Source organism: Sarcophilus harrisii, chromosome 6 (assembly GCF_902635505.1).
Source record: "Sarcophilus harrisii chromosome 6, mSarHar1.11, whole genome shotgun sequence".
NCBI classification, from domain to species: Eukaryota; Metazoa; Chordata; class Mammalia; order Dasyuromorphia; family Dasyuridae; genus Sarcophilus; species Sarcophilus harrisii.
In genome coordinates, this window is record NC_045431.1 from 242422424 (window position 1) to 242448045 (window position 25622).

At 66.3% G+C, this 25622-nt stretch overlaps 2 protein-coding genes across 4 annotated transcripts; both read left to right on the forward strand.

Moving 5' to 3' along the window:
* Positions 1-233: 233 nt before the first annotated feature.
* On the forward strand, positions 234-13150 carry PYGM (glycogen phosphorylase, muscle associated). Its single transcript, XM_031941611.1, has 20 exons — positions 234-543; positions 1236-1337; positions 1456-1534; positions 1731-1834; positions 1982-2113; positions 4881-4992; positions 5231-5313; positions 5519-5662; positions 6170-6262; positions 6550-6696; positions 6779-6942; positions 7116-7230; positions 7746-7847; positions 8072-8219; positions 9947-10005; positions 10147-10288; positions 11370-11577; positions 12223-12357; positions 12616-12682; positions 12798-13150. Exons 1-20 carry the CDS (start codon positions 301-303, stop codon positions 12945-12947), a joined length of 2529 nt encoding a protein of 842 aa, XP_031797471.1. The 5' UTR covers positions 234-300; the 3' UTR covers positions 12948-13150.
* Positions 13151-13974: 824 nt separating this feature from the next.
* On the forward strand, positions 13975-25510 carry RASGRP2 (RAS guanyl releasing protein 2). Of its 3 annotated transcripts, none has more exons than XM_031941614.1 (17): positions 13975-14226; positions 17145-17270; positions 18108-18210; positions 18959-19021; positions 19180-19311; positions 19432-19582; positions 19914-20087; positions 20603-20719; positions 20890-21171; positions 21331-21408; positions 21530-21652; positions 22458-22573; positions 23123-23264; positions 23623-23659; positions 23812-23985; positions 24710-24777; positions 25413-25510. In XM_031941614.1, exons 2-16 carry the CDS (start codon positions 17198-17200, stop codon positions 24772-24774), a joined length of 1830 nt encoding a protein of 609 aa, XP_031797474.1. In that variant the 5' UTR covers positions 13975-14226; positions 17145-17197; the 3' UTR covers positions 24775-24777; positions 25413-25510. The 3 variants fall into 3 exon arrangements, with proteins under 3 accessions (XP_031797474.1, XP_031797473.1, XP_031797475.1); XM_031941613.1 differs by lacking the exon at positions 13975-14226 and adding an exon at positions 14365-14577; XM_031941615.1 differs by lacking the exon at positions 13975-14226 and adding an exon at positions 15546-15973.
* Positions 25511-25622: the final 112 nt, after the last annotated feature.

Consider the following 25622-nt stretch of genomic DNA (forward strand, 5'->3'; position numbering starts at 1 on the left):
AGAGGGACACGCTGCTCCCGCGGCGGGAGGCCTGCAGGGAGTGGGTCACGTAGGCAGGGACGGTGCCGGGCCCTGCAGGGGCAGCTGGCAGCCAGGCGGGTCCCAAAATAGCCCGGGAGGGAGGGCCCAGCACCCACCATTATGCATTCATGAGGGGCGGGCAGCCTCCCCCACAGTCCATGCATAATGCATCAGGCCCAGCCTTAAAACCCGGGCCAGGGGGGCAGCCTCCACTCCCCGCCCGGAGGCCTCCAGAGCCACCAGTCCCGAGCCCGGCCCAGGCCCCCCAGTTCCGCCGCCATGTCCCGGCCTCTGTCCGACCACGACAAGCGCAAGCAGATCAGCGTGCGCGGCCTGGCGGGCGTGGAGAACGTGTCCGAGCTGAAGAAGAACTTCAACCGGCACCTGCACTTCACGCTGGTCAAGGACCGCAATGTGGCCACCCCCCGAGACTACTACTTCGCGCTGGCGCACACCGTGCGGGACCACCTGGTGGGCCGCTGGATCCGCACCCAGCAGCATTACTACGAGAAGGACCCCAAGGTGGCCAGGGCTGGGGATGGGGGGGGGGGCTGCTGCTGGGGACCCAGGCTGGGGGCGGGGGGCAATGGGGGCTCCTGAGGAGCTCAGGGGACACCCACGAGATGCCTCAGAGGTCAGGGCCCGAAGGGGCCGTGGGGGGGTCCCGGGACCGCTCCCTCCCTCTGTGGGAGCCAAATGGCAAAGGCCAGCCAGGTCCCACGACGGGGGATCCTCTCTGGCCCTCAGCTTCTTCCTCTGAGCTGCACTGGGGGCCTCGAGGGTCCCTCCCAGCTCTGCCCTTTGGCTCTTCTGCACCAAGAGTCTCCCTTCTGGGAAAGGGGTGAGGGGCGCAGGCTGGGGCAGGAGGGGGCGGGAGGCCCCAGGACTCTCAGCCCCGGACCCCCACGGCCCCGGCTCAGCTCAGGGACCAGCTGCCCCTGCTTTGGCCCTGAGCCAGAGGGACCTGTGGGCGGAGCCGCGTCTGGGAAGCAGCTGCCTCGGGGAGGGGGGCAGGGGGGCAGGATCAGGTAGCAGGGGTCACTGGCAAAGGTCAGAAACCTAACACTGGGCGGGGGCAGGGGGAGGCTTCCTCTGGGTGGGACTGGCAGGGCAGGGGCCCCCTGCAGGGCCGGCAAATCTGGGCGCGGCCCCACCCGCCCGGGAGGCCCCGGTGGGCAGCTGGCACAAGGGCCAACCTGCCTGTGCATCCCCAGCGGATCTACTACCTGTCCCTGGAGTTCTACATGGGCCGAACCCTGCAGAACACCATGGTGAACCTGGCCCTGGAGAACGCCTGCGATGAGGCCACCTACCAGGTACCGGCAGGCGGGGGGGCGGGGGAAGGGGGCGGCCCAGGAGGCACCGGGGGAGGGGGCTGAGGACACGGCCCGGCCCCCCCCCCCGATGCCCCCCCCCCCCACCTGTCTCCTCCAGCTGGGCCTGGACATGGAGGAGCTGGAGGAGATAGAAGAGGACGCGGGGCTGGGGAACGGGGGCCTGGGCCGCCTGGCCGGTGAGTTAGCGCAGGGCCTGGGCTGAGGGCTCTGGGGGGACCTTGGGGTGGCGGGAGTGGGGGTGGGAGCTGTGGGGGGGCAGCCGTGGGGTGGGGGCAGGGAGGAGCTATCCTGGAGCAGCGGCTGGGGGGGCAGGAGGGCGGCCTGCTGGGCTCGCCCTTCCCCGAGTGCCCCCCAGCTGTGGCCCTCTTGCAGCCTGCTTCCTGGACTCCATGGCCACGCTGGGCCTGGCTGCCTATGGCTACGGGATCCGCTACGAGTTTGGGATTTTCAACCAGAAGATCAGCGGGGGCTGGCAGGTGAGGCCCCGCCCCCCCCATGGATCCCAGGGCCTACTCTGCCCCTCCCCCCACCCCATCTGTGCTGCCCCCTCCCCCAGCTGGGGCCCGTCTCTGACCCCGTTCCCGGGGGCTCTGTCCCCCCCCTCCTGCCCCATTTCTGCCCAGATGGAGGAGGCGGACGACTGGCTGCGCTACGGCAACCCATGGGAGAAGGCGCGGCCCGAGTTCATGCTGCCCGTCCACTTTTACGGCCGCGTGGAGCACACACCCCAGGGCGCCAAGTGGGTGGACACCCAGGTAAGCCCTAGGACTGGAAATGGGGGTGTGGGAACACCATGGCCCCTCCTGGGGCGTCCGGGGCCACAGGAGACCGGGGAGACTCCAAGACCCTTTACCAGCCGGGCCTTTAATCAAGCATCCAGATTGAGGGGAAGTCGCTGCACCGATTGATCGCTATCATTTTACTTGGGACTTTTTCAACTTCAATTTTTCCCTATTAGCCAAAACTGATTTCCCCCCGGCCCCACCTCCGCTAGGGAAAAGGAAAAGGAAACCTGGGAATGAGCACAAATGATCCAGGGGGACAAACTTCGGTCCCAGATGCAGCAAGCTTTCTGCTCCAGGCCCGGGTTGGGTGTGGGGGGGGCACCCCACCATGTGATACTTGGAGGCGTCCGGCCACGGGGAAAGCCATCCTCTCCCCTGGGGGGCTGCTCTCAGGGATGGAGAGAAAGTCAGACTTTTTTGGCATCACCTTTCCCTTCCCACAGACCCCTCCGTCCTTCCCCTTCCAGTCCCTTGGGAATGGGCTCATTCCTGGGGACTTGAAGTCAAGGAGCTCGAGTTGAGATTTCTCCTCTGAAAGGAGCCTTTATTTCCCTTTGTTTGGCCCGTTTCCCCATCCCATCCCCTCCCCCACCCCCCGTGCCCAATGAAAGAGTGGGACTCGGTGGCTTCTAAGGTCCTTTGGGCTCCAAGTCTATGACACTGATTTTCTTTCCATTCCATGGAAATTTTCCTTTTTGGGGATGTCCCTCCCTCTGTTGTTCCTTGTGTCGCATCGGGGAGAAACCTGTCCAAAGCCGGAGCTCCAGGCCCTGCAGGGGTGGCCAGAGCAGGGAGAACGAGACGCTCCTTTAGCTGACCCGTCCGTATTTCTGAAAAGGCTTTGCCTCATTGGCTGGCTGGCAAGCAGCGCTCTTACACGCTAGGGATTCAGGGGTGGTTCTCAGAGAAGGCTGCGGCAGAGCCGGGATCCCATTGGCGGGATGGCTTAGGGTCTCTTAAAGGGTCATTAGGAATGCCCCCCACGGAGAGGCCTGGGCACCTAAGCAGACTGCCTGGCGGGGGCTGGCGATTCCATCCTTTCTATTGTCTGCGGCTCACTCGTCTCAGGCCGGAGAACTGACCCTAACCAGCTGGGGGGCCGGCCTGGGGCAGCCTGAGGCCCTTGGACACGACTGCTGGCTTCCCGGAGGACTGGTGTCCTCTGTAACTTAAATGGCTAAAAACAGCTAAGAAGGGCACTATCAGCCCCACGGGACTGTCTGAGGCACGTACCCACACCCGAAGGGAGACCCTCAGCTGGGACCAAATACTCCGCAAGGGCTGAAGCTCTGTCTGATCCTCTCCTCATCCTCAGCCAAATAACAGCGGGGACGCTCCTGAGCCTGCTCAAACCTTGTTCTTGGGGAGCACTTCCAGTGTGTAAAGCACTTGTGGACCTCATCTCCTCATATGAACCCTCAGGGTAACTCAGAGAGAAAGGGGTTATTGTTACTCCCATTTTACAGCTGAGAAAGCTGAGGCCAAGAGTTGTTCACTGATTTCTCAGGGTCATTCAGTCGGTGAACATTTATTAAGCCCCTACTGTGTGCCAGGCACTTAATGATCCTCATCTCTCTCACAACAGACCCTCGTGATAAGCCTGGGAGAGGGATTATTATTATTACTCCCCTTATTATTATTATTACTTCCATTTTACAGATGAGGAAGCTGAGGCTAAGAATGTCCAATAATTTGTTCAGGGTCATTCAGTCAATGAGCATTTATTAAGTGTCTATTGTGTGCTGGGCACTGAACTAAGAACTGAGGAGGCCAGGAAAGGTATAAGACAACCCCTGCCCCAAAGGAGGAGCCGGCGTGTCAGCAGATTCCCCTGGGAGATCTTTGAGCCGGCCCCAAAGCTAGTAAAGCTAAAAATGGGCTCCGCTTCGGGGGAAACCCGGCTCCTGTTTCAGCAGGAAGTGCCCTCCGAGGGAAGGAACTGGCTCCGTCCGGAGAAGGGGCGTGAGCCGAGAGGTACCTGAGGCGGGACCGGCCCGAGCTCCGGCTGCCTCCTCTCTGAATGGAGGGGCCCCGTCGGCGCCGGGAGGGCCTGGGGGGCAATCCGACTGTTGCATTGTACAGAGGGGAAAACCGAGGCCTGGGGGTCCTTTTTGTTAAAGCTTCCCCCACGACTCGGCTGGTGGAGGCGTCCCGGGGGGAGGTCAGCCCCGAGCTCATTCTGTGGAAAACTCCCTCTAGTCCAGCCTGGTCAGGACCAGAGCCCCGGGGTCTAAGAGCTCACGTGGCAGGCATTTATTTCATGCCTGCTGTATACCTTTCCCTGAGATGACACTGCACCTTGTGGTGGGTTCACCCTGACCTGAGGGGGAGCCCTCTGGGGCCCAGCAGCACCTGCCTGCCCCCCTCCCTTCCGCTTCCCTGTCAGCCCTGGGCCATTCTGGGGGCTCGGCCCTGGCGCGCCTTGGGGTCTCCCATGCACTAATCAGCCCCCGCGGAGCCCGGCCTCCCGAGACGCCCCCGGCCGCCAGATTGGCCCACGGGTGGGCCTGGCCCTTCATGCCCTCTGCATCGGGGGGAGTTACCGGACCGTGACTTCCGGGGGGGCCCTGGAGAGGAAGCTGCCCTCACCCATTTGGGTCGCTGCCCACTGCCAGCCTCGGGGCCCCTCGGGAGAGCTCAGTGCCCAGCGGGCGGGTCCTGGGGGCTCCTCCTGCAGCGGGCGGGGTCTGGGGGGCCCCGGGGAGCCCCCGCCCCTGACGCGCTCTGGCGCCCCCAGGTGGTGCTGGCCATGCCCTATGACACCCCCGTGCCCGGCTACCGCAACAACACCGTCAACACCATGCGCTTGTGGTCCGCCAAGGCCCCCAACGACTTCAACCTCAAAGACTGTGAGTCCCCCCTTCCCCCCATCCCCCCCCCCCTCCCCCCTCCCCCCCCCGTCCCAGCCCCGGGGCCGCCCCTCCCCCCTCCTAGCGGCCCGGGGACCAGGGGGCGCCTCTCCGAGCTGGGGGAGGGGCACGGACAGCGGCCCGCTCGCTCACGGGGAGGTGGGGCCTGGGGGTCCGGGGAAAGGGGGCTCCCGCGCTCTGACCACGGGCGCTTCCATGCCCCCCTTGCTTCCCACAGTCAACGTGGGCGGCTACATCCAGGCCGTGCTGGACCGGAACCTGGCAGAGAACATCTCGCGCGTCCTCTACCCCAACGACAACGTGAGTATCGTCTCCCGGGGGGGGGGCGGGGGGCTCCCGGCGAGAACCTGGGGACCGGGCGGGGGAGGGGGGGGCGTCGGGCCGGGGGGGGGCAGGATCCCAGGGCCCGGCCTGCCTGGGGGGCGGCCTCTCAGTGCTGCCCAGCCCCCCCCACCCCAACCTCTGACCCCGCCCCCTCCGCTGACCCTCCCTCCCGTTCCCCCAGTTCTTCGAGGGGAAGGAGCTCCGGCTGAAGCAGGAGTACTTCGTGGTGGCCGCCACGCTGCAGGACATCATCCGCCGCTTCAAGTCCTCCAAGTTCGGCTCCCGGGACCCCGTGCGCACCAGCTTTGACGCCTTCCCGGACAAGGTGGCGCCTCCCCCGGGGCTTCTGGCAGGGATGGGGGGGATGGCAAGGTTCCTGGGGGGGGGGGAATGGGAAGGTTCGGGAGGGGGATGGGAAGGTTCCTGGGGGGGGGGGATGGGAAGGTTCCTGGGGAGGGGGATGGGAAGGTTCCTGGAGGGGATGGCAAGGTTCGGGAGGGGGATGGGAAGGTTCCTGGGGGGGATGGGAAGGTTCCTGGGGAGGGGGATGGGAAGGTTCCTGGGGGGGATGGGAAGGTTCCTGGGGGGGGCAGAGGCCCCCCCAGCCGCGCCCCTTCTCCTTGCTGCCCTGCCATCCCCCGTCCCCCCCAGGGCAGCCGGCCTCCCTCAGTCCCGTCCTGCTTGTTGTGCCCCCGCCTGCTGGAAGGAGTCCCCGCTCCCCCACAGGGCCCCTCCCTCTCTGACTCCCCCCTCGTATACACGCGGCACTTACTAAGTGCTCACTGGGGGAGGGAGCTCAGGGCTGACCGCCGCCCCTTGGCCTCTGGTGCAGGTGGCCATCCAGCTGAATGACACTCACCCGTCGCTGGCCATCCCCGAACTCATGCGGATCCTGGTGGACCTGGAGAAGCTGGACTGGGATAAGGTAACGCGCCGGAGGCCCCGCTTCCCCGTGGTCGGGCCGGCCCCTTTCCCCACGCCCTTTGACCCCCTTTCCCCAGGCCTTCAGCCCCTTTCCCACAGACAGAAGGCATCAGGGCCCCAGCAGGAGGCTGGGCTCTGGCGGGAGGGACGGTGTCCCGCGGGGGGCGGCAGGGCCAGGATCCGCCCCGTCCTCTTCCTGGTCCCACCGGCCCCGGGTTAGCCGCGTCCTCCCCTCCCCCCACGTGGGGGCCGTGGCCGGGGGACGACGTGCTCCCGCGCCTCCCCCAGGCCTGGGATGTGACCGTGCGGACCTGTGCCTACACCAACCACACGGTGCTGCCCGAGGCCCTGGAGCGCTGGCCCGTGCACCTCATGGAGGCCCTGCTGCCCCGGCACCTGCAGATCATCTACGAGATCAACCAGCGGTTCCTCAACGTGAGCGCCGGAGTGGGGGGCGGGGGGTGGGGCCGGGGGGCTCGCGCTGCCGGCCCGGCTGAGCCCCCGTGTCCCCTGGCAGCGGGTGGCGGCGGCGTACCCCGGGGACATGGACCGGCTGCGGCGCATGTCGCTCGTGGAGGAGGGGGCCGTGAAGAGGATCAACATGGCCCACCTGTGCATCGCCGGCTCCCACGCGGTCAACGGCGTCGCCCGCATCCACTCCGAGATCCTCAAGAAGACCATGTGAGACCCCCCCCCATTCCCCGGCTCCCAGACCCCTGTGGGCCCAGACCCCGGCCCTCCCTCTGGGACGGGCGCCATTGCTCCCATGGCCCCTGCAAGGCCCCTGGGGGGCCGGGCCAGCCCCTGCCCTTCTGGGGTTAGCTCACCCGCCCTCCCCTCCCTGGTCTCTGCAGCTTTAAGGACTTCTATGAATTGGAGCCCCACAAGTTCCAGAACAAAACCAACGGGATCACGCCGAGGCGCTGGCTGGTGCTGTGCAATCCGGGCCTGGCGGAGGTCATTGCCGAGGTGAGGGGGCGGCCGCGGGGCCCCAGGCCTGTGCCCAGCTGGCAGAGGAGTCCGTCACCCACAGGCCGGGCAGAGCCGGGGGGCTCAGAACAGGGGACCTCGGAGCTGGGGGGGCCTTTAGAGACCATGCGGCTCAAGCCTCCTTTCCCTCTGGAGGCCCAGAGGAGGCTGTGACTGGGCTGGGCTTCCCAGTGAGTTAGCTGCAAGGCCGAGGCTGTCCGGCAGGAGGCGTTGCTGGAGGCCGGGCCGGGATTGGGGGCCAGGGGAGGCCTCCCGGGGGGCTGGGCTCTGCGCTGCTGGGGAGGAGGAGGCTTGGAGCCCCCGGAGGCCGAGTCCTCCGTCCCTGACTATCCCAGAGTTGAGTTTACTTCCGGGGTTGGAGCTCCTCCGGGGCAGACACGGCTGCGTCTCTGTCTTTGGGGCCCCAGGCCCGGGCCGGGCCCGGCACGCAGTCGGGGCTTCATAACTGCTGACTGACAATCGGGGGGCCGCTTTCCCCTTCCGCCCCCACACAGAGGATCGGGGAAGACTACATCTCCGACCTGGACCAGCTCCGGAAGCTGCTGTCCTATGTGGACGACGAGGCCTTCATCCGCGACGTGGCCAAGGTCAAGCAGGTGAGCCGGGCGAGACGCCGGCGGGAGCGGCCTCCGGGGACCCACCGAGGGCTTCTGGGCCGCCGGGGAGGAACGGACTTCTCGGTCCCCTCTCTGAGCCCCGCCCTCGGCGGCCTACCACAGCATCATCCACGGCGCAGTTCCACGGGGACCGCGAAGGGGAAAGCCTGGAAGGCTTCCCCGGGGAGGTGGCAGCCCCTTTAAGACCCCTGGTCCCCCCACAGGAAAACAAGCTGAAGTTTGCGGCCTATCTGGAACGCGAGTACCACGTGCACATCAACCCCAACTCGCTGTTTGACGTCCAGGTGAAACGGATCCACGAGTACAAGCGGCAGCTCCTCAACTGCCTCCACGTCATCACCTTGTACAACCGTGAGCGCCCGGCCCGGCCCCTTCCCTCTCCAGGGCTGCCCCCCCCTTCCTCCCGGCGCCCCCAGGAGAAGCGGGATCCGGCCTCCCAGCCCCCACCTCCCCGACCCTGGGAGGGGGGTGTTAGTGGTCAGGGGGTCAGTCAGCAAGGTCTGAGCGAGGCTCCCCTGCCCCCACAAGTTTCCATTCTGGGGGAGGCCACGTCTCTCTAAAAAGAAGCGACATGAGCACGTTTTGGGGGGAGGCATGAGCAGCGGGGCTGTAAAGGAGGCGAGGGATCGCTGGGAGGACAATGGAGGCACTTTGGCCGGCCCGGGGCACGTGTGAGGGGGAGAAGATGTAATGAGTCTGGAAGGGGAGAGCGCAAGCAGATTGGGAAGGATCTTAAGGGCCAAAATGGAGGAGAGGCACTATTACGCCCATATTACAGAGGGGGAAACTGAGGTTTAGAGGGTATGGGACTGCTACTAAGTGTCAAGGGGCAGGGCTCAAGGCAGGTGCTCCTTCAGCCCTTGTAAAGGCTCAGGACCGTAAAACAGTAGCATATTCCCACACACACGCAGGTTGGACCCTGGGGTGAGCAGAGCTCAGTTCCGGTCCCGCCTCTCCCGCTTGCTAACTGGGTGATGTAAGCAGGGGATTTCACCTTTCCAAGACTCAGTTTCTCTTTCTGTAAAAAATGAGGCTTGTAGTTCAGGCCCTGGGACTCTGCCTCTGAGAACTGTTGTGGGCAAGACCCTGGGGGGCCCCAGAAAGGGCGGGCTGGCATCACCGGCCGTGAGAAGAGCAAATGCCTTGGGGAACGACACCGGGGGAAACTGAGGCTAGCCAGGCTTTTACACCGGCCTGGAGGGAGAGCGTGGGCCAGGACGAATAGTCTGGAGCTGTGAGGGGACTAGGAGGCCGAATCTCCGGGTTAAGGGCTGGCTATGCTTCCCTCAGCCTCGGTTTGTCATCCACAAAATGGGCATTTTAACTTGTGCGTGACTTCCCTGACTGAATGTTGAGGGAAAAAGCTTAGACAGAAGCCATTGCGTGGGAGCCGCCTCCTGAGAGGCCGGGGCTCTGGGGGGAAGGCCGGGTGCCCAGGGGAGGCTGGGGGGCCGAGCTGGGAGTACAGGGCCCGGCGGCAGGGCCACGGGGAAGGAAAGGGCGGGGAGCCTCTGAGGGTTTCACTGGCCTCCAGCTGTCCTTGGAGGCCAAGAAGAAAGCGTGGGGTAACTGCCGCCATGGGGAGCATCATTAATGGAGAGGTGACTCATGCTCCCTGGGGGGAGTCCCAGGAGCTCCCTGTAGCCATGACACCCCAGGGACACGCGCAGCCTCGCATCCCCCGGGAAGAGCCATCTGGTCTTCCCGGTGCCCCGGGAGGGAGGGAGGCAGATGCTGGTGACGGGGCTTGGCAGGAGGGCAGAGCTGAAGGGAGACAAGTCGCACCTCCAGGACTGACAGAGCCTAAGGCTCTGGGAAATGGTCATTGAGGGTCCTCAGCTGCCCCTCACAAGCCCAGGATGCAGCCGCTACTTTGGCCCTGTTACAACCGGGGAAACCGAGGCACAGACTGGGGCCCACGTCCAGACGCAGTCAGGACCAGAGCGAGGGGAAGAAATCGGGCTGAGGTTCAGGGGTGGTCCCCGCCCTCGCCCTGGGGCGCCCGGAGCTTGACGTCAGGCCAGGGCCTCGGGGTCCCCTGGGAGAAGCCGCCCCCAGCGCTCCCTTCTTTGTCCTAGGCATCAAGAAGGAGCCCAACAAGTTCTTTGTCCCCCGGACGGTGATGATCGGGGGGAAGGTGAGTCCCCCACTGCAGGGAAAGGGGGTACTGGGAGAGCGGCCGCCGGGGGAGGGGGCCACAAAAGCCTCTGACTTCCGGGGGTGCTGCAGTGGGGGCTGGGAGGGGGCGGGGCTCTGACCCCAAGGTCTCCTCCCCCAGGCAGCCCCCGGTTATCACATGGCCAAAATGATCATCAAACTCATCACGTCCATCGGCGACGTGGTCAACAACGACCCCGTGGTCGGGGACCGGCTCAAAGTTATCTTCCTGGAGAATTACCGCGTGTCGCTGGCCGAGAAAGGTCCGGGCCGGGCGGGGGTGTCTCTGGGCCGGGAGGGGGGGAGAGGAAGGGGGGGCGTCTCTGGGCCCGGTCTGCGCCGGCTAGGAGCAGGGCTCAGGAGGGGAGCCGGGCTCAGTCGTCCCCCAGATCCAGAATGGCTCAAGCGCCCGGTCACCCCGACTGGCGAGCTCAGTGTGGGCGCCTGGCTCCGTCCCCTCGCCCCAAGTCCTGTCATTCCTGCTTTCACAGACACGCGCCCTTCCTATGTGTGCAGTCCCTCCCCCCCAGTGCCCGGACAGTGTCTCTGCCCCCGTCTCCCCACATCAGTCCATCCTCCACCAAGCTGACTTACCCAAGGCAGGCACCCCTCACTCCTCAGACTCTAGTGGCTCCCAGCTGCCCTGAGGATCAAACCCTCTGTTCCTGGCTGCTTGGATCATCTGGCCCCTTCCCCGCCCCCAGTGCTCCAGCCCCGTTGGCTCCGTGGGGTCCCCAGCCCGGAACCCCAGGGCTTGGGTAATTGCCCGGGCCTGGAGCAGTCCAGACTTACCTCAGACTCGGCCTTTCCCATCGTCCCCCACTGCTGGCGCCCTTCTCGGAGCCCCCTCCCCCCCTCCTGCACGTGGGTGAGACACAGCCGGTCCGGCTCTTGCCTGAAGCCCCCCCTCCCGGTGTGAGGTGGAGCTCATGCCCCCCATGGCCCTTCCTGGGGGGGGTGTCTCACAATGGCAGAGGACAGGGGGACCATCGCCTCTTCCCAGAATCCCACATCCTGCTTGCTGTCCACTAGGACCCTCTGGTTGTGCCCCCCAGCATATTCTGGGGAAGCTTGGGCCCCAGGACAAGATGGGAGGCTCCCCTCCCCCAAAGGTCTTCTTGTCCCCAAGCTGGGTTCTGTGGGGAGCCCGACTCGCTCTGTGAACCAGCTGCCCCTCCCAGCCTCGGCCATTATTTGTCCAAGTCCTTGGTAGACCTGGGAACTGGCTCGTGGCGGGAACTCCAGGGTGAGGAGTCTCTCCGCCAGTGCGGGAACCACTCCCGCAGACCCCAAGGCCCTCCCGTCAGGGAGCGGACCTCCCGTAACCCCCCTCCCTTCCCCCAGTGATCCCGGCGTCAGACCTCTCCGAGCAGATCTCCACGGCGGGCACGGAGGCCTCGGGCACCGGCAACATGAAGTTCATGCTCAACGGGGCGCTGACCATCGGCACCATGGACGGGGCCAACGTGGAGATGGCCGAGGAGGCCGGCGAGGAGAACTTCTTCATCTTCGGAATGAGGGTGGAGGACGTGGACCGGCTCGACCAGAGGGGGTATGCTGGGGAGGCTGGCCCCGAAGGCGGGGAGGAGGGCCCGGGGCCCCAGAATCAGCCAGGGGGCCCCGGAATCAGCCAGGGGGCCCCGAAGGCCGGGATGAGGGCCCGGGGCCCCAGAATCAGCCAGGGGGCCCCGGAATCAGCCAGGGGGCCCCGAAGGCCAGGATGAGGGGCCCGGGGCCCCGGAATCAGCCAGGGGGCCCCGAAGGCCGGGATGAGGGGCTGGAGCGCCGGAATCAGGCAGGGGGCCCCGAAGGCCGGGAGGAGGGCCCGGGGCCCCGGAATCAGCAGGCCCTGAAGCCCGGGCCCGGGAGCTGGGGCCCCGGAATCAGCCAGGGGGCCCCAAAGGCTGGGAGGAGGGCCTGGGGCCCCGGAATCAGCCAGGGGGCCCTGAAGGCCGGGATGAGGGCCCGGGGCCCCGGAATCAGCCAGGGGGCCCCGAAGGCCGGGATGAGGGGCCCGGGGCCCCGGAATCAGCCAGGGGGCCCCGAAGGCCGGGATGAGGGGCCCGGGGCCCCGGAATCAGCCAGGGGGCTCCGAAGGCCGGGATGAGGGGCTGGAGCGCCGGAATCGGGCTGGCAGAGCCCCGCAGCTGGGGGCAGCTGGGGCGCGATGGCCTGAGCCCGTGGCCCTCCCCGACAGGTACAACGCCCAGGAGTTCTACGACCGCATCCCCGAGCTCCGGCAGATCATCGAGCAGCTCAGCAGCGGCTTCTTCTCCCCCAAACAGCCCGACCTGTTCAAGGACATCGTCAACATGCTGATGCACCACGACCGGTCAGCGGGGTGACCCCGAGGGGGCGGGGGCGGTGGGCATGGCTGGGTGCGGTCACCCCGGGCCGCGGGGGAGCCCAGGGGCTGCTGGGAGGGGGCGGGTCCTTGTGTGCATGGGCCGGGGAAGGGGTCCCGGACAAGTCACTGCCCTGGGGTTGGGGGCGGCCGCCCGTGGCCCTGTTTCTCCAGGGGGAGAAGGGCCAGAGCCGACACATGGGATCCCCCTTCCTGGCCCCACTTCGGCTTCCTCTCCCTCCCCAGTTTTAAGGTCTTTGCCGACTACGAAGCTTACATCCAGTGCCAGGAGAAAGTCAGCAATCTGTACAAGGTGCGTCTGGGACCCCGGACTCCTGGGCCCCGGCGGGGGGCGGGGGGCCTCCAGCCCTGAGCGGAGGGGTGGGGCCCGGGTCCGGGTTCCAGAGCAGTGCGCTTGGCTTTCTCAGAACCCCCGGGAATGGACCCGGATGGTGATCAGGAACATCGCCACGTCGGGGAAGTTCTCCAGCGACCGAACCATTGCCCAGTACGCGCGGGAGATCTGGGGCGTGGAGCCCACGCGGGAGCGCCTGGCCGCCCCGGACGAGGTGGTCTGAGCCGGCGGCCCCGCCCCCCGTGCCCGGTCTGGGGGCATCTCCGGGCCCGACACGCCCACGTGCCCCCTGCCTCCCCTTGTTGTTTATGCTGGGCGGTGGGCTGTGCCTGGGCCCTTCTGCCCCGGGGGGGGGGGGGGTCGGCTCAGGGCCCCGCCCACTTTCTGGAGCACAAACGTCACCAATTAAAAGTGTCACCAAAGGCAGAGTCCGTGTCTGAGTGTGTGGGGGCTGGGCCCGGGGGGAGGGGGCCGCGCCTGGGGGTGGGGGGAGGGGGCCGCGCCTGGGGGGGTGGGAGGGGGATGCGGGAGCGGCTGCGGCCCCGCCCCCAGGCCAACAGGTGCTCCCGGGCTGGGCGGCAGGGCCCGCCCTCCCCCTGGCCTCGGTCCGGCCGCCTCTCCGCGCCGTGCCCATACTAGGTCCTGATCCAGGCCCTCGGGCTTGGGGAGGGGGGGCTGGCCCCGCCTCCGCCCCCTCCCCTGGGACGGGCCTTTTCCCCGGCGCCGGGGGCGGGGCCGCGCGGGGCCTGAGGGTGGGGAGTCGCGGCCCCCCCCCCCCCAAACCTCCGCACCCCCGGGCCCAGCCCGGCGCAGGCACCGCCCCCCGCAGGGCCAATAGGAGGAAGGACGGCCCCGGGCCCGGGGGGAGCGTCGGGCGCCCGCGGGCGGGAGGGGCCGAGCCGGGCCCGGGGGGAGGAGGGAGGAGGCGCCGGGGAGAGGGAGGGCCGGGCCCGGTGGTTTCCCTGCGGGACGTTGGAGCCCAAACCGCCGGAAACCATGTAACGGTTTCCCCCAAGCTCCCTTCTCGGCTGCGGCTGCCCCCCACCCGCCCCCAGGGCCCAGGCGTCCGGGGCTTCCTCATCGCTGCCCCTGCCCCGGGCTCCCGCGCGCGCCTCCTCCCGGCTCTGGGATGGGGGAGGGGTCGGGGGCGCTGGGCCCCAGGGGCGCCCCCCCGCAGGAAGCCGGAGTCAGGGCGCGGGGAGGCGGCCCCGTGGGAACTGTGTTTGTTTCGAGAACAGGAACCGGGGCCGGTTCGGGGCGTGGTGCCCCCCCTCACCGCAGCCTCTTCCTGTCCCTCCCCCAGTTTCCTCCCCTTAACCCCAGGCCGGGGGAGCGGCGGGGGCGGGGCGGGGGCTTCTCCTGCCTCAGCGAGGACCCCCATCCCTTTCCCCGGCCCGGGGGGGGGGGCCGGGCCCCGCCCCCCGCCCCCGCCCCCCGCGGGGGTCCCGGGCCTTCCGGCGGCGCGCGGGTTAACATCCTGCGGCGCCCCGTGTGCCCGGCGGGTGAGCGGCATCGGGCTCGGGCGGCGGGGCCGGGAGGGGGCGGGGAGCCGAGGGGGAGGGGCTGCGGGAGGGGGCGGAGAGAGGGAGATGCCGGGAGAGCGAGCGCCGGGGAAGGAGCCGGGACGGCGGCGGTGCAGGGGCCGGGGCGCGGGGATCCGCGGGCGTGCGTGGGACGCGGGCAGGGGGAGGGGAATCCCGGCGCCTCGGGAGACTGGAGAAGGGGCAACGGAGCAGAGGACGCAGCGGGAGCGGGAGGAGGAAGAGGAGCGGGGGGAGGAAGGCTCGGCTCCCTCTGGCCCCCCGGCGGCGGAAGCCTGCAGGGGGCAGCTGCCGGACCCAGCAGTGCGCAGGGTAAGCGGTGGGCCCGCCACCAGGGGGCACCGGACGGGGGGGGGCTTTTGTGGGACCCCCTCTCCGCCTGGGACCCACCTGCCCCGAGCAGGTGGGAGGGCGGGGGGCGGGGAGCCTCGGCTGAGAGAGGGGGGCTGTGGCTTCTAAGGTGGGGGCCCTTTCGCTCATGTCCCAGGGAAGGGTCCCGGGAGGTCACGCCCCGGGGGGGGGGGGAGAGCAGCCGGCCGGGCTGAGCCTTAGAGGGGAGGAAGGGGACTTGTCGGCAAGGGGGGTGCGTCAGAGCCCAGCGGCAGGGTCAGGATGCCGGCCAGAGGGGGGGCGCCTTCCCACTGCCAAGACAGGTGGGCTGGAGCTCCTGACCGGGCTCCGCCAGGTGTGGGTGTGACAGAGTGTGTGAGTGTGGCTGTGATTGTGTGTCTGTGAGACTGTGTGAGATTTTGTGAGTGTGTGTGATTGTGACTGGTTTTGTGATTGTGTATGTGTGATTGTGTGTAATTGTGACTGATTTTGTGATTGTGTGTGTGACTGTGTCTGAGACTGTGTGTGAGATTTTGTGAGTGTGTGTGATTGTGACTGGTTTTGTGATTGTGTGTCATTGTGACTGATTTTGTGATTGTGTGTGACTGATTTTGTGATTATGTGTGTGTGATTGTGTGATTGTGCGTGACTGTGTGATTGTGTGTGACTGATTTTGTGATTGTGAGTGTGACTGTCTGTGAGACTGTGTGTGAGATTTTGAGTGTGTGTGATTGTGACTGGTTTTTGTGATTGTGTGTGTGATTGTGATTGTGCGTGTGTGTGACTGATTTTGTGATTGTGAGTGTGACTGTGTCTGAGACTGTGAGATTTTGTGAGTGTGTGATTGTGACTGATTTTGTGATTGTGTGTGTGTGATTGTGCGTGTGTGATTGTGATTGATTTTGTGAGTGTGTGACTGTGTGTGTGTGTGTGTGATTTTGTGATTGCACGTGAGTGTGTGTGATTGTGAGTGTGTGGTGGCCAGCCATGTACCCGTGAGCTGCGGCAGAGTGAGCTGCCCGGTGCTGACGGTGCCAGGGCCCGGCCTCTGCCCAAGCCTGGAGCTGGCCACGTGCTCAGGTGTCCTGAAACACGCCACTGTAACTCTGGCCGCTGGCACCTGCTGAGGCTGGGGAGGGGGGACGACGGTCACTGGGCCTTCGAGGCCCCAGATCACCTCCCGTGGCCCGGAGAAAGGGGGTCAGATCACAGCTGGAGATGTGGGGGAGCCTAGGAGGCCTGTCAGGTCCACACCCCTAATTTTAGGGCCCAAGGTCACACCCAAAGTAAAAGGCAGAGATGAGATTTGAACCCAGACTGTCTCCGAGCTCGTGGGACTTTCCTGCACCCCACACTGCCTCGTCAGAAGGAGAGATGGGTGGGTTCCTGCCAGCCTGAGCCCTGGTCTCCTACTCTAGAACCCTCCCTCTCCCTCTCCCCCTCCCTCCACCGGCTTGGATCTGGGCTCTGCCCTGTCCCATCACTGGGGTCACTTGGGCCCTTTTGGTCTCGGGCCTCAGTTTCCACCTCTGTAAAATAGGGGGGTGGAGGTGGGCGGTCTCTAGTCCCGTGCGTGCAGGCCAGGATGCCCGCCTTGGGGGGGTGCCCGATTCCTGGCTCCGGGGAGCCCGGCTGGCCAAGGTTCTCGGCAGCCGCTCCCTCTCGTTTTCCCTCTGCGGGGATGCTGGGAGCCGAGCCGCTGGGCTCTGGGCTGGGAGAGCCGTGGCTGGGGTGCGCGTGGGGGCCGCCCAAGGCTTGGTCCTGGGGAGGGGAGGGGGCTCCCGAGGGGGCCGCCAGCGCCCGGGAGGACCCGTGGGCTCGGGATCGGCCCCGCTCGTCCTTCCCAGGCCCTGGGCCTCCCTCCCACTGACTCATGGGGCCCAGGAATGTGTCTGCACTCCCTGAGTGCAGCCCCGGGGGGCTCCCTCCAGCCCATTGTCCGCGGGCCTCGGGGTTGGGAGCCTGGGTTCCCTTCTCCCCCTCTCTCTGCCCCCTCCCCCCCAGCCTCTGGCTCTGTCCTCCCACCCACTGGGGGAGAAATTCCTCTAAGGCTCCTTCAGGCTCCCAGTTCCCAAAATAACCCTGCGGGGGCAGGGAGGCTGAGGAGCTTTGGAAGCCTGGGGGGGGGGGGAAGGAGGGGCCGTGCCGGGGCTGGGGGAGGCTGCAGGTGCCTCCTGGGGCTCAGAGGAGGCCCGGCCCTCCCCCCGCTGCTGAGCCTGGGCCCGGGGGTCGGCGGCGGGGTGGGCGCCCAGTCTTCACGGTCCTCCCGTGGCTCTTCCATCCCCGGCCTGGCCTGGCCCCAGGGGCCCGTGGCCCCCATCCCCCTGCTCCTGCCCGGAAGCCTCAGGAGGGAACATTTCTCCCGCAGAGCGTTACACAATCCCTGGGTCATGGCCCGTTCAGCAGAACTGGCCAAAGGAGGGGGGATCCTGGGCCCCCCCAGCTGGGGGGGAGCTGGGAGGGGGCGGGCCCTGTCTTCCCTCCCTGTTCCTGCCTGCAGGCGGGACGTTGCGGCCCCCTCAGTGCTCTTCTCTCTTCTGGGGGCGCAGGGCTCTGAGCCAAGGCTTCCGAGGGGACGCAGCCGGGGCCCCGGGGGTGCGACATGTCGGGGACGCTGGACCTCGAGAAGGGCTGCACCGTGGAGGAGCTGCTGCAGGGCTGCATCGAGGCCTTCGGTGAGTCGGGAGAATCGGCCCCCGGGCCTCCGTCCTCCCCGCTCCCCACAACCAAAGGACCCCGAAGAGCCGGACCGCCCAGAGCCCTCGGCTTGGAGGGACAGCGGAGCCAGGGGGGCAGCGGGGAGGACTAGTGAGCTTGGGACCCCAGGGCCCAGGCGCTGACCTCCAAACCCACTACCCCGGCTCGCTGTGTGGCTCCCCCTCCCCATCCTCTCATTTCCCCAGCCTCAGTTTCTCCATTCTGCCTGTCTCGCTGTGCTCCCCCCCATCCTCTCATTTCCCCGGCCTCAGTTTCTCCATTCTGCCTGTCTCGCTGTGCTCCCCCATCCTCTCATCTCCCCGGCCTCAGTTTCCCCACTTTGTCCCGTGGGGGGTTAGCTGCAGTGCTCCCCAGAAGCCCTCCTGGCCCTGAGTGCCCCTGGGAGGGGCCGAGTTTGCCGGGGGATCCCCTCTGAGCCGCTGGGGGGGCTGCTTGGAGGAGACTGCAGGAAGTCTCTCTCTGCTCAGGGGACTGTTTCCGGCCGATGGGACGCTTATCTGGGGGGAGGCGAGGGGGGGTGTCCTCCCTTGTCTCTCCTCCCTCCTCGCCCTCAGGAAATGGCCTCTGGATTCCTGAGCCCGAGGGAACCGGGCTCCTTCCGCTCCAGCTGGGGCTTTCCCTTCCTCCTTGGATCCCTAACCCTGGAGGTCCTGGGGGGGCGGGGCGGGGGCTCGGCCGGCCCGGTGGGGCGTGGCCTCCGAGTCATTCCCATGGGCGGGGCCCTAGGGTGGGGGGCGGGGCCAGAGCCGCGGGCGGGGCCCGGAGTAAGGAGGCCGCCCTCTGCCCCCTCCCAGATGACTCCGGGAAGGTGCGAGACCCGCAGCTGGTGCGGATGTTCCTGATGATGCACCCGTGGTACATCCCCTCCTCCCAGCTGGCTGCCAAGCTGCTGCACATATATCCTTCCCGAGGCCCCGCCCCCGCTCCGTCCGGGCCCTCGGGCAGCGCCGGGGCACGAGCTGTTCCAGTCCCGACTGCCCGGAGTGGCCCCAGAGGCGCCCCAGGGAACTGGCCCCACCTTCTCCTCCTCCTGGGCCGCTCAGTGCCGGGCTCTGACCGGCCCCGGCGCTGCCCACTCCCGTTCTAAGGCCCCGGCGCTGCCCGCTCCCGTTCTAAGGCCCTCTCAGGCCCCGGCGCTGCCCGCTCCCGTTCTAAGGCCCTCTCGGGCCCCGGCGCTGCCCGCTCCTGTTCTAAGGCCCCGGCGCTGCCCGCTCCCGTTCTAAGGCCCTCTCAGGCCCCGGCGCTGCCCGCTCCCGTTCTAAGGCCCCGGCGCTGCCCGCTCCTGTTCTAAGGCCCTGACTGGCCCTAAACCCCAGGGTGCCCCCATCTCCCCGGCCCCAGAGCCCGGCCCCATTCTCCCCTTCCAGTCAGAGCCTGAGCTGGGGGCCCAGCCTCCTCCTCTCCGAGCCCCAGGCGCGCCGCCCCGGACCCATGGAGGGCCCGTGAGGTGCCAGGGACCTGGGTGGAGTTCGGCACTGGAAGGTGCGCCCTGGTCCTTGGGAGTTTGAAATCCCGGAAGCTTCTCCCTCCTTGAACCCCTAGGAGCCGCAGTGTCCCCCGCTGTAACGGAAGGGGCCGGGACTCCCACTCCAAAGCCGTGACCCCGTGAGCCCCCCCCCCTCCGTTTTCCTTGACTCCCCCTCACCTACCAGCAGTCCCTGAAGGAGAACTCCAACTCGCTGCAGGTGAAGACCTGTCACCTGGTCCGGTGAGTGCCTGCCCTGCACTGGCCGCTGAGCTTCCCAGCCCCGGGGCATCCCCCGGGCTCCCGGCCCGAGGGGCAGGGAGGGTGGGGGGGGAGGGCGCCGGGGACTCTTTGGGGCCAGGGCGGGGCAGGATCAGCGAAGGGCGCCTGCTCCGCCCCAGGTACTGGATCTCTGCCTTCCCCGCCGAGTTTGACTTGAACCCGGAGCTGGCAGAACAGATCAAGGAGCTGAAGTCTCTGCTGGACCGCCAGGGGAACCGCCGGCACAGCAGCCTCATCGACATCGAGAGTGTGTAAGTGTGTGCGCTGGGGGGGGGGGGGGGGGGGGGGGGGGGGGGGGGGCCGGGGGGGGGGGGGGAAGGAAAGGAAGGGGGGGTGCAGGCCGGCTGTTGACGACCGCCTCTGACCCGCAGCCCCACCTACAAGTGGAAGCGCCAGGTCACCCAGCGGAACCCCGTGAGCCAGAAGAAGCGCAAGATGTCCCTACTGTTTGACCACCTGGAGCCACTGGAGCTGGCCGAGCATCTCACCTACCTGGAGTATCGCTCCTTCCGCAAGATCTTGGTGCGGGCCGGGCCAGGGGAGGCGGGGGGGAGGGGGGAGAGGAGGCGGGGCGGGCCAAGGGTGGTCCGGAATAAGGGGAGTCTGGGCAGAAGTCACGGGGGGAGGGGGGGACGTCAGGCCTGGACCCTGAGGCATGACTCCAAGCAGAGGCAGGGGCCAGCTGGCAGTGCCCTCCTGTGGCCGCTGCCCTCCTGTGGCCGGTGCCCTGTGGGTGGTGCCCTCCTGTGGCTGGTGCCCTGTGGGTGGTGCCCTCCTGTGGGGAACTGCCAGGGGGCTGGCCAGCCAAGGGGGAGACTGGAGAAGTCACAGCTCAGGCCCCTCTTCTCCGCAGTTCCAGGACTACCACAGCTTCGTGACCCACGGGTGTACGGTGGACAACCCCGTCCTGGAGCGCTTCATCTCCCTCTTCAACAGCGTCTCCCAGTGGGTGCAGCTCATGGTGCTGAGCAAGCCCACGGCCCCACAGCGGGCCCAGGTCATCACCCACTTCGTCCACGTGGCCGAGGTGCTGACCCACAAGCTCCCGCCCCCCCCCCTTCCTTCCCTCGCTCCCTACCCCTGAGCCCCTTGGATGGACAGATAAGCTTTAGGAGGTGCATCGGGGCTGGGGGAGAAGCGATTCGGGGGCCCCCCGCCCCAGCCTGAAGCCCCCCGCTCCCTCTGCTGAGTCCGTGGGCCCTCTGGCTCGGGCCCCGGGCTCTCCGTCCACCTTTCTTCGCCGTGGTCCTTTCCTGCCCGTCCCTATGCTGCCCTCCCGGCTCCTGCCCCTGTGTCTGAGCAACCTTTAACCTATCCCTGGATCCTTCTGTTGCTCCTGCCATGCCTCTGTCCCCCCGCCCCTTCCTCTTGTTTGTCTGGAGGACGCGCTTCATCCCGTTGTCTGCTCATTTACCCGCGCCCCTTGTCTGTGGTCCGCCCGGCCCTTGTCCCCCCCCTTCCGCCTCGTGTCTCACTTGTGCTCCTTGCCTTGCGGACTCCGCTGCTGCGGCCTCTCCCCCATCTCCTGCCCGGGGCCCACAGAAGCTGCTCCAGCTGCAGAACTTCAACACTCTCATGGCCGTGGTCGGGGGCTTGAGCCACAGCTCCATCTCCCGGCTCAAGGAGACTCACAGCCACGTCAGCCCAGACACCGTCAAGGTATGGCTGGGGGAGGGGGGCCGGGCTGCCTCTGCCCTCTGACCTCTGCCCTGGGGCCCCCCTCCCGGCCCAGATGAGGGCATATGGAAGGGGCAGTCTGGCTCTTGACCCCTGGGCGACTGGTTGTGCTGGTGGCGAGCTTCTGGCCTTTGACCCCCCTCCCCCCCCAGCTCTGGGAAGGCCTGACGGAGCTGGTGACGGCCACGGGCAACTACAGCAACTACCGCCGGCGGCTGGCGGCCTGCGTGGGCTTTCGCTTCCCCATCCTGGGCGTGCACCTCAAGGACCTGGTGGCCCTGCAGCTGGCCCTTCCCGACTGGCTGGACGCCGCTCACACGCGGCTCAATGGGGCCAAGATGCGGCAGCTCTTCGCCATCCTGGAGGAGCTGGCCATGGTGACCAGCCTTCGGCCGCCCATCCAAGCCAACCCGGACCTGCTGAGCCTGCTCACGGTGAGCCTGGGCCCGGTGCCCCCCCCGCCCCGGAGCTCGGGGATCATGTGGGACCCGGCGCCCCCCCCCCCTCGGAGCTCGGGGATCACACTGGGCTGCACTGGCTCCGGGCCGAATCGGGTTCTCCCCACTGGAGTGTGATGGGCCCACGCCTTCCAGGTGTCTCTGGACCAGTACCAGACTGAAGACGAGCTGTACCAGCTCTCCCTGCAGAGAGAGCCACGCTCCAAGTCCTCGGTGAGCCGGCCCTTCCCCTTGTCCATCCCAGACCCTGGCCCTCCGCATGGCCCGTGGGGCAGTCCCCGCCCCTTTGACTCCAACCGGGGGCTCCCAGCTCAGGCCCCGCCTGTTCCTGCAGCCAACGAGCCCGGCGAGCAGTACTCCGGCCCCCCGACCCCCAGTCCTGGAGGAGTGGACCGCGGCCGCCAAACCCAAACTGGACCAAGCCCTGGTGGTGGAGCACATTGAGAAGATGGTGGAGGTGAGGCAGGAACCTTCCCTGGATCCCTGGGGAGCCTCTGGCCAGGTTGGGGGAGATCCCGGCCAATCAGGAAGCAGGATGCTTGGGTTGGCGGAGCAAAGGCTGATGGGAGGGAATACGGGAGCCTTCCTGGGCACGATTCTTGGCGGAAGGGGGCGGGGGCAGGTTTCTTCTACTTGGCCCCCCGGGGCAGCACTGGGAGCCGTGGGAGAAGTTGCAGAAAAGCAAATTTCTTTCTTTCTTTTATTTTTTCCAGTGAACAAAAATCTATTTTCTCTTCCTCCCACCTCCCCCACCGCCCCACCCCCGCCTTGGGGAAAAAAAAGAAAAACAAAATCCTTGTCAGAAATATGCAGAATCAGGCGAAACATCCCCCAAGAATCTTCCTCCTGAGGGCGGTGCCCCCAGCCAAAGTCAGGCCCCCCAAGCTAAAGCTCCCAGATCATCCCAACTTCCCCAAAGGCTGCCTCGGGAGGTAGCGAGACCCCCGTGCCTAGAAGTCCGCAAGCAGTGGGGACGTTTTACAGGAGATGGGGACTTGATTCCTCTCTGAGCCTGCGTGACCCAGGAGTGGCTCTTGGGAGGACCCCCCAGCCCCTCCCAGCCCTGGGGAGCACTCCCTGGGGCAGGAGCCACAGCCAGCACTCTCCCAGGCTGTAGACCCGGACTCTGCCTGGGCTGGAGAGTCGGGCCGTCAGGGCCACAGGCGCCGTGGGGGGCTGGGCCGCTCGCACTCGCAGAGGTCAGGCTGGAAGGGGAAGGCTGACTGTGACCCTCTCCTTGTGTCTCCCCGGCTCCCCCTCAGTCCGTGTTCCGGAACTTTGATGTGGATGGGGACGGTCACATCTCCCAGGAGGAGTTCCAGATCATCCGGGGGAATTTCCCTTACCTCATCGCCTTTGGGGACCTGGACCAAAACCAGTGAGGCCGGGCCCCGGGACCGGGGAGGGGGTCATGGAGGGGGTTGGGGCAGGATCTGGGGCCGGACTGGGGCTGGGGAGGGGGTCGGGACAGAAGCTCAGTGGGCTATTCCCAGAGGCTTCTGGGAGCATGAGTGATCTCTTCCGGGGAGCCCGGGAGCCCCTGCTTTGATGGGAAGGGAACAGGCTTCAGACTGAAGTGACCCCTCCTGCTTTAGACCAGTGAGGGAGGTCGCGGCAGCGGCCCAGTTAGCCGTGGAACAGCCTTAGCTGTCGGCAGGTTCCGGGGCTGGCCCGTGGCCCTCTTGCAGGCCCTGCTTTAATGCTGGGAGAAGAATGGCCTGTAGTTAGCCATCCTTCCTCTGCCTGCTAAAACCTCTGAGAACTTAAGTAGGTTAAACACGGCCCTTGCATTAGCATGCGGAGGACCGGCTCTTTAATCAGAGGGGACAAAGGGAAGCCAGCTTTCCCAAGCTCCGAGTTCGGCGTTGGGCGGGGGGACAGGCCTTGGCTGGAGGCTTGCCCGGGCCCTGATCGCCTGTCCCCGCAGGGACGGCTGCATCAGCCGGGAGGAGATGGTCTCCTACTTCCTGCGCTCCAGTTCTGTGCTGGGGGGCCGCATGGGCTTTGTGCACAATTTCCAGGAGAGCAGCTCCCTGAGGCCCGTAGCCTGCAGGCACTGCAAGGCCCTGGTGAGCCCCCTGCTCCCCCCACCCCGCCCTGAGCCCCCTCCTCCGTCCCAGCTCAGCCCAACCCGAGACACGGTGGGTGAAGGAGACCGTGGGCTCCCGGGGCACAAGCCGGGCCGTCCTGCGGGGGACCGAGCCTCTGGGGCTGGAACGAGGCTCGTGGAGGCCGGATGCCCACTTTTCCGGACACGTCCCAGAGCCGCCAAGGGGGATGAGGCTCCCTTTTGCTGGGACCCCGAGTGCCAGGAGCCTGGGCTGTGGGGGGTTCTGGAGTCAGAGCTGGGAGTTAGAAGCAGAGAGACCCGGGCCTGGCCGGGAGGAGCTTGAATGCCAGACTAAGGGTCCCGACCTTTCATTTCAGATCCTGGGCATCTACAAACAGGGACTGAAATGCCGAGGTGAGGGGGGCCCCGGGGGAGTTGGGGGGAGGAGTCCCTCTGTGGGTAGGGAGAAGACCCCAATGGGGGGCCGTTGTCCCAGCCACGAGGACGCCCGCAGTGCGGTGAAGGGCAGACCTTGAGCACTGACCCCCTCCCTTCCCTGAGTCCAGCCTGTGGAGTGAGCTGCCACAAACAGTGCAAGGATCGGCTCGCGGTGGAGTGCCGGCGCCGGGCCCAGAGCGTGAGCATGGAGGGGCCGCCCGCACCCTCCCCTCCCCACACTCACCTCCGAGCGTTTAGCTTTTCCTTGCCTCGCCCCGGTAGGCGAGGGTCCCGGCCGCCAGGTAGGAGGGGGAGACCTGGGGGGGGTTCTAGGAGTCTGGGAAACGGGTACTTCTTTGGCATTCAGGGCCCAAGACACATTTTGTCTGGGAGACGTTTCAGTAGAGCAAGGAACTCTTATTTTGGTGGGGAAATGCATGAAGACCTACTTCTGCTGGTAGCCAACTACCATCCTTAGGGGTTGGGGGTCAAGGGTCTATCTGGAAGGGGAGGAGGGATGGAGGACTCCAGTGACAAGGCTTGGGGTGGCAGGGGATGGGGTGGAGCTCTTAGTTTGGAAGGATGTAGGGCTTGGTTGGAGGAGCCACTGAGCTCCCTGGGGAAGTGCCTGCCCCTCTCTGATAAGACTCCCGGCCTCTGCTGCCCCTGGGCCCCATCCTGTTTATTGTAGCGATGGGAGGATCTGGGAAGCCTCTGGGTGAATGAGGAGCAGGGGCCGCTGGGCTTCCTGGGTGCCGCTGACTCCTCCCTGGGCACCACTGACTGCCACTGACTCCTCTCTGGGTGCTGCTGACTCCTCCCTGGACATCACTGACTCCTCCCTGGGTGCTGCTGACTCCTCCCTGGGTGCTGCTGACTCCTCCCTGGGTGCCGCTGACTCCTCCCTGGACATCACTGACTCCTCCCTGGGTGCCCCTGACTCCTCCCTGGGTGCCCCTGACTCCTCCCTGGACATCACTGACTCCTCCCTGGGTGCCACTGACTCCTCCCTGGGCATTCCCTCAGCTCCGGAGATCCAAGAAGAGGCCGTCCAAGCTGTGGAGGACGGAGTGTTCGACATCCACTTGTAGCAGGTGTGTCCTTGGGGAGCCCCAAACCTGAGACAGTGTTGTGAACGTGAGGTTGGAAAAAAAAATCAAATACTATTAAATATACAAACAACAACAAAGAAACATAGAAACAAATGAGCATTTCCTTAACGTTACCAATAGCACGGATTGAGAACTAAGAACTGGCTTTGTATGTAACGTGGACAGGGTTTTCCATAATAAAATCAATGGTGAAGAAAAAAAATAGGTCTCAGGGCAGCTGGGAGCGCAGTGGTTAGAGCATCAGCCCCGAAAGTGGGGAGGACTTGACTTCAGATCTGGCCTCAGACACTTAACACTTCCTCCTGTGTAGGACCCTGGGCAAGTCACTTAACTCCAGTTGCCTCAGCAAAACAAACAAACAAATAAATAAACGAATAAATACATAAAGGTAGTCGTGTTTTAAAAAGAAGGGCCTTTGGGGGCCGGGAGAAGACCTCAGGGGGGCAGGGGGGGAAGGCCCAGACTCTTGGGGGAAGGCTCTCTGCGGGGAAGGCCTTCCAGGCCCTGAGCTTCAGCCACAAGCCTCCCTCCCACAAGGGGAGCCTGGGGGGAGGGGCGCCCCCTCCTCTTCTCAGGCAGCCCCTCCAGCTGCTGGCAGTCTCTCCTTGCCTCTGCAGGTCTCCCCTGGCTCGGACCCACCCCTGCTCCAGGAGGGACGCCCACCGGCCCAGAGATGTGGACCTGGGAGAGCAGGGGCTGCTGGGGGACTGGGGGGGGGGGCGGGAGGAGGGGGCTTGGGGTCTCCCAGGTTGTACAAATTCTTGTGAATATTTGCATTTCAGATGGAATAAAAAAACCCCAACCCCAAAGGCTGATGGGATCAGGTG